This window comes from Theobroma umbraticum, unplaced genomic scaffold (assembly GCF_002168275.2).
Source record: "Theobroma umbraticum cultivar Fairchild unplaced genomic scaffold, ASM216827v3 scaffold_130.0, whole genome shotgun sequence".
In the NCBI taxonomy this organism is placed as follows: domain Eukaryota; kingdom Viridiplantae; phylum Streptophyta; class Magnoliopsida; order Malvales; family Malvaceae; genus Theobroma; species Theobroma umbraticum.
Window position 1 is genome coordinate 2774879 of NW_018397264.1, and position 8190 is coordinate 2783068.

General features: G+C 29.1%; 1 protein-coding gene across 1 annotated transcript; it reads right to left on the reverse strand.

The window, feature by feature from the left end:
• Positions 1-4670: 4670 nt before the first annotated feature.
• Positions 4671-6218, reverse strand: LOC110421846 (CRIB domain-containing protein RIC4-like). The gene is made up of 3 exons (XM_021435534.2): positions 5703-6218; positions 5477-5617; positions 4671-5114 (listed from the first exon to the last, which is right to left on the reverse strand). Exons 1-3 carry the CDS (start codon positions 5827-5829, stop codon positions 4888-4890), a joined length of 495 nt encoding a protein of 164 aa, XP_021291209.1. The 5' UTR covers positions 5830-6218; the 3' UTR covers positions 4671-4887.
• Positions 6219-8190: the final 1972 nt, after the last annotated feature.

Genomic DNA, 8190 nt, shown 5'->3' on the forward strand with positions numbered 1-8190 from the left:
TGGTAAAAATATGGGAAAAAAATAGATATATGTGAATACTAATTTAACAATTATTTCAAAAGAAAATTAGATTCATACAACAATCAGATGGAACCTTCATAATCTACACTACATTAAGTATCTCACAAATTGCTTAAATTAAAATCCATAATAAAGTTAATATGTACAATTGTAATACACCAACTCCAGGTGCACAACCAAAGCCAAATCCCGGCACCTAGAAAGAGCCTAATATTCCCAGTCGTCCAAGAGGCGAAAATAGCCTGAGTGCTTGAAATACCAGCTTCAAGCATCAAGAGATTAAACAACTTTCGAGCTTATGTAACAAGGGTTAAAAAGAAAAATTGAAAATTAACTCAATTACACCTTCTTCTTCTTCTTAGCATTCTGAATAATCAAAGGCTTGGTCGACCTGTAAAGAAAAGCGATCGACTTATACCGCCTTTTCCTTGGCTGGAGATGCTCATCTTCTTCCTCCTCGAGTGGATGTTGATCTATCGTCACGGTTGAAGATGTGATTTCGCTCCGACTGCTTTCATCTTCTCCTCTTTCTTCTTTTTTCCTTTCTGTCCCTTTGTTGTTGCAGAGCTGCATCAGCTGCCGAGCCACGTCCATCTCCATCTCTGAGAAACTCCAGCTTTTCTTGCGTTTCCATGCAGATGAGAATTTTGCCATTGTTCGATTGTTTAACAAGAAAGACACAATGAATAGGCGGAGGGGTTTCGTTATATAGAACATAAGCCGACTCCATTCCGCAAACGGAATAGCCGACATAGCTGACATAATTTTTCCACGTGTACATCAACCATTGGATGAAATTTTAAACAAAATGAGCAAAATAATCTTTTAGAGCAAGTCATTTATGGATTTACAGCTAATTAGTTAATCATCTTGGATTCACTTAAAAGGTCCAGTAAGTTGGATTCGAATGAATAAATCGTTTGAATCGATTCGGATCATTCCTAACGATTTGACTATAGGAACTTCATTTTAGTGTTTTGATTTATTTAGTTTTTATGATTTTTTTATTAGTAAAATTTTCATGTGGATTGATTATATAGTCAATGTTAAAATATATTATTTTTATTCATTATTACTATTTTAAAATTTAAATTTTTAACTTAATATCCATTGGACCTTTAATATAAATGGCTAAACCCAATCACCGCTGATTGGGCCATTAAACTAAACGGTTCAAGCCAATGCCCATCAATCTGACTTTCTGATTTAGGTGAAATGGCTTTTTTCTTAAAGATCATGATTTTTTTTTATGAGAAGGGGTAGAACGAAGAATTAGAAAAAATTATTAGGTAAATCACTCCCGCCACTTCAAAAATGCTCCCACTCAATAATATTGCCCCGTCTCGTAAGACTAATAATTTGTGTTCACATGTCTTACAATATTATGTATATATAGCAATTAGACCAAAAAACACCATTAATTAAATATGTCAAAATTTTAAATATGAATACAAATACATTTATTAAACACATGACACAAAACAATATGACACACTTAACGCCTTTATTAAATGAGTCAGATTAAATTTTATATGACACAAAAAAATTTACAATATGTTTAAATGATTAACACGATTAAAATTTTAAACATTATAGACATGATTAAATTAAAATACATACAATTAAACATGAAATATAACTTCATTATTCAAGTTTAAAACTAAGAATCTTAAAAACAATTATAATAAAACAATAATATCCATTAAGTATAATCAAATCCACCTTTCAAAAAAAAAGTATAATAAAATCCACCACTATCATTATCAACCCTCAAAAAAAGAAAATAGTTACATAAAATTTAAACGAGTCATAAACATATCAACATTTACATGACTAATTAAACGAATAATAAATTGATCATGGATTATCTAGATACACGATAACACGATTAACTCAACAAATCTTAAATGAATTTTAAACAAGTTCAACAAATTTGTATGTTTAAAATACAAAATTTTTATGTTTAAACCAAATCAATATAATTAAAGTACGAAACACGATTATTTTAGACTTAAATTCATTTAACTGTGTTATAAATTGTATATAAAATTATCAAATCTATTTTCTTGTTATGTTTCACCGTATCAGATTTTCCAAACAAGATTGGAAAGCATCATTCAATGGTGTTAAAATCACAAATAGTTTTTCTCCCTTTGTCAAATAACAAAAAAATAAAAAAAAATAAAAATTATCTTGCCTCCACAAAATAAAATTATTCTGTCAACTTTTTCTTTCGATAAAAATATAAGAAAAAAAAGATAAATGTGAATGCTAATTTAAAACTTATTTCGAAGAAAAATTATATTCATACAACAATCAGTGGAATCTTCTTAATCTAAACTAAATTAAGTATCTGACAAATTTCTTAAATTAAAACCAATAATAAAGTTAATATGTACAATTGTGATATACATCTCATTTAATTTAGAGATAATACACGAACTCTAGGTGCACAACCAAAGCCAAGTCCTGGCACCTGGAAAGAGCCTAAACATTCCCATTCGCCCAAGAGGCGAAAATGGCTTGAGTGCTTGACTAAGCAGCTTCAAGCATCAAGAGAATAAACAACCTTAACTTAATTACACCTTCATCTTCTTAGCATTCTGAATACTCAAAGGCTTGGTCGACCTGTAAAGAGAATCGATCGACTTATACCGCCTTTTCCTTGGCTGGAGATGCTCATCTTCTTCCTCCTCTAATGGATATTGTTCTATCGTCACGGTTGAAGATGTGATTTCGCTCCGATTGCTTTCACTTTCTCCTTCTTCTTCTTCTTCTCCTTTTTTCCTTTCTGTCCCTTTGTTGCTGCCAATGTTATTGCGTACTTTGCAGAGCTGAAGCAGCTGCCGAGCCACGTCCATCTCCTCCTCTGAGAAACTCCAGCCTTTTTTTCGTTTCCATGCAGATGAGAATTTTGCCATCGTTGTATTGTTTAACAAGAAAGACACAGAGAAAAGGCGGAGGGGTTTGGTTTATATAGTAGAACATAAGCCGATTCATTCTCAGAACGGAATAGCTGGCGTATTTATCCACGCGTACAGCAGCCATTGGATAAAATGTTATACAAAATGAGCAAAGTAATCTTTTAGAGCAAGTCATTTATGATTTATGACTAATTAGTTAACTTAACCTGGAATTAACCTAACACTGCCGTTAAGTTGGATTCATATTGAATCGATTTGTACAATTCCTAACCATTCGATTATTTAGTTATAGTAACTTTTTTTAGTGTTTTAATTTATTTAATTTTTGCTATTATTTTTATTATTAAAATTTTCAAATTGAATTGATCACATAATTGATGTTAAAAAATATATTTTAAAATATTATTTTTATTCATTATTTATATTTTAAAATTAGTATAATACCTAAAAAAGCTCTTAAATTATTTTAAAAAATTTAAATAAGTCTTTATACTTTTATTGTGTTGAATCAAACCCTCATACTTTTATTGTGAGTAAAACAAGTCTTTTATTTTTTATTTTGAGTTAAATAAATCATTATAATTAATAATTGATTTAGTTAAAATACTATTTATTATTGTTGCGCGTAACGCTAAAGTGACATGTTAATATATGATAATTGATGAAGGTGACTTACTAAGATATCACTATTAATGATGATGTGATATATTAATTTGACATAATAACATAATTATGTGATATTTTTTACTCTTACCATTAATGTCATGTTGATGCCGTATAGATATAAAATGATAAATAATTTTTTGATTAATTAGAATTAATTAATTATTAATCGTGAGGGCTTATTTAATTTAAAATAAAAATATAAAAACTTAATTGAACATAATAAGAGAATAAGAACTTATTTAAATTTTTTTGAATAATTTAAAAATTTATTCGAGTATTATGTTTTTAAAATTTAATTTCTTAACTCAATATCCATCGGACCATTAATCTCAATGACTAAACCCAATATCCGTTAATTGGGACTTTCTAATTTAGGTGAAATGTTTTATTTTTATTTTCAAAAATTTCAGTAAAATCAAACATTACAAATTTCTTATTTCTAGCATCTGCGTCTTATAAAGACAGTAGTTATTGCCAATGAAATGTCCCATTTTAAAAATGAAATAAAATAATTAGTGCACAAACATTCAGTTATTAAAATGTTACTTTATATTTTTCCCAAAAGATATGTAATTAATCAGTAATATTTTATAAAATTAATTAAAAAAAGGTAAAATAAAATCAACCTTTGCATAACTTATATTCTGTTTGATATATTATAAACAATAATTACGTAGATTACATGTTTTCCGTAACAAAAATGGTTACAAAAACACAATTATGTTTGTTGATTGGACTTTCTCTTTGTTAATTCTTAGTTTATAGTAATATATAAGATATGATTTAAAAATTGCAAGTGCAGCAATAATATTACGCCCCTGTGATGGTACATATAAGTTATGATCGGTGAACTTAAAGCAATTAAAGTATTTCAGATCAATTAACAGAGTCATCTAATTATTTAATCATAAATTCAATTTTGAGGAAAACCAATAATTAATTGACCGATTAGTTATTTGATTTTCATTATGTTAGGATATTTTTTACATTTCGATCAGTTTTTATGAAAAACTCAGTTCAGAATTTTCAAGAGTCGTTCTTGTCTATTTTATAGCTATATATCAAAAGACAGTTGTTTCAATTGCAATGATATGAGAGTGAATTTAATATTCGAATTCACACTCGCTCAACTCATACATCCGCCTCTATCCTCTTACGCTCTACATATACACAAAAAGGTGCACACATTGTTTCATGATTAGCATGAATTTTGCCTCAATTAATTCTCTTTTTGCGGAGGATACAAATTAATAATAAAATCATGACATCAAAGGGATCAAACAATGAGTGGTCCGTTTTGAGTCTGGGCAGCCATGGCCAGTTCGAATTGTCTTAAAGAAATTGATGGGAAAGCAATAATATCAGGAGGGTTAAAGTTTTCCCAACCCATGACATGGCTGGTCGTGGTTGCACCATCCAATCCTATGTGTGAAACATGCTTCACATCTGTTGGAAATCCAATTTCCATCTCTGCTGCTGCTATTTCTTCCATGTCTTTGTAAACTGAAATGTCAAAGGGCTGCTACTTAGTAAATTGAATTAAAGGTCGTATGAATTATGTAAACGGTTGAAAAAAATTGATCCAAATGAACTTTTCAATCTATATGTTTTGGACAAACTAAATCAAAGTTAATTTAGGATTAGTTTGGAGAGTATACATGGTAACTTCATGCGCTTATATGATAAGGATGTATAATATGCAAACTGCATATATATGATCAATAATAGGATGGATTATTTTCATACTGTTAGAAAATTAAGTTTAAACATGCATGAAAAGAAAAGAAATTTGGTCCTGTATATAATACATGCACAAGCAAATAATTGGGAGGGAAAAAGTGATTAACTGGAATTAAGGAACTTACCAAATAACTGAGAGAAACTCTTTACCGTACTCCTGATCAATCTGTGTATCCCATCGGATACGTTGGGCTTTGGCAGAGGCAACCAGCCAAATGGGTTCCTTGTTCTTCCCTTGGATGAACATTTTTCTCCTACTTGTTTACCTTAAGAGACGGTATCAGACACAATCTAATTAGACATTTGACACCCAAGAAAAACCTGAGAGAGAGAGAGAGAGAGAAATCATACTTGTTACGTATTGACTTGATTCTGATTTTGGTTTCCTGGGCGGTCTTTTACCGACAGCAACGCTCTCCTGAGAAGAACAGCCAATGGAGAAAGGAAGACCTACAAGCCTTTCCATTCGCTCTTTCATTCCTTCATAAGGATATATATTCGATTTTAATCAAAGAGTTGGGTGTGAGTTGTGACAAATATGAAAACCAAAGGAAATGGGAATGGGGTGAGTTATATCATGGGTTGCTTTTTGGCGTTGCGAACAAGCTAGAATGATTTTGGTTTGGAAAATGGGAAGATCCACTCATCAGGATTAAAATGGTGAGGCATCCAGAGTCTGTGATGGAGTGGGTATTGGGTTTGTTAGTTGGTTAACCTGTGCAGCTCAACCTACTTTTTTGCTGATTAAATTGAGCCTACTAACCATCTGAACTCTCTCTAAAATCGTGGGCTCGCATCTTGCTGTCCTCTCTTGTATTCCAAGCCACCATTAATGATCACGTCTTTAATTCATTCCCCCCCCCCCCCCCCCCCCCCCCCCTTCCAGATATTTTCTTAATAATCAGCCTCGATGGGACTAACTAATTGGCATAATTGCATCAATCATAGAGTGAATCACAAGTGACTTCACCATCCAATTCAAGCATTCCTTAGTTTCAAAGAAGCAGGATCCTGAGAATTGCACGCCTAGCTAACTAGCTCCAAATAAAACTTCAAATAACGAATAGTACGGAATGGATAACCATTCAACTGTTTATTACTCATGTTTATTTTATATTATATTTAAGCATGTGACTCAAAAAGTATTTAAAAAATCGAATTCTTACTTGTGACTTTTCTTTCATTCTAAAAAAATAATATTAACTAATTTAAATTTTAAAGTGTTGTTGTTGCCATACACAATCATCCAACCAAATCTCACGAGCTTGGCTTTTTTTTTCTGGTTTTATAACACAATTTCAAATAATATTTTAAATTTATATGTAAATATATATTGAAAATATTATAATATTAGTACATATTAATTTATATTTTAAGCTCCTTTTTTTAAAGAATAAAATAAACCAAACAGGCATTAAATGTTCAGTACTATGGTTAGTTCTGTATTACTTTTATGGCCTAGATAAGAATTGGGCCTAATTATGACCTAACAAAGGCCTGATCGAGGGATTATTGTCCATTACTCCTTGTGGCAGGTGGAGCCAACTCGCATTAATTTCTTTTGTTTTGTTTTCAATACTTCTATGTTTGTTTTATAAATTTTTTCAAAATTTATTTCTTTTAATGCCGAATTACATTTATAATTTTTACCGTACCAGGTGTGGTGCACATTCAAATCGATTAAATGAAGTCGATGTGTATATTTAACAGAATCTTGAGTTTGCTAACAATTTCGATTTTCGAGCAAACTTTCCTGTTAACTCCAAATTTGGAATTTCTATCAATTTGTTGAGCTTTAATTTGGTACAAACATGGACATCTCTTTTCTGCCACTTACATCCCATAATTTGTGTTTTTGTATCTAAACTATTAATAGTTATATAGATAAATACAAATATAATATAATTAATCATATTAAAATTTTAACACGTATATAGATATGTTTAATAAATATGTAATACAACATGATTATTAAATTTATTAAACTTATCAAATTAAATTTTATATGGCACAACACGAGTAGCATAATTAAAATTTATATAATTTACAACATGTTTATATGATTAGCACAATTGATATGACTAATATAATTAAAATAATTAAATTAAAAAATGTACAAGTAATATTACTTATATTATTCAAATTTATAATAAAAAATAATAAATATCGTAATATTTATCAACTATAATAAAATTTAATATCAATAAATCTAATCATTATAAAAATACTAGTATTTATATGAATTAATAAATAAATTTTAATAGTGTACTAAACGTGTTTACACGACACATGAACATGAATAAGTAAATACAATAAAACCTCTATAAATTAATAACCTTGATTAAATATTTTTAGTCAATCTTGACTTGACATTAACGTAATAAATTAATAATTCGTTAATTTTATAAGATAATATATTTTAAAAAAAGTACATAAATTTCACTTGATATATAAATTAATAATCTTCTTATTCATTAAAAAATATATATGACTCAATTGAAAGATCTTTACAAAATATTATTTCAATGTTATTTGTTTCTTAGAGAATTAAGAAACTTTGGTGTAGTGTTTTCGTATTGTAAGGAAAACCTATACAATGTAATTGTTGCTTTAAGCATATCTTTACGCAAGATAGATTCCAATACAAAACTATTGTTTTCAACTTCATCTAACTTGTTATTTCTCATGACGTTTTCAATAATTCACTCATCATGGATAACGATAATTCATAATTTGGTAATTAAGTAATATTCATATAATCACAATACACAATTCATGTATAAAGCAAAATATTTAAAAAAAATACCTTCATAAATTAATTTTTATTAATTAATATATA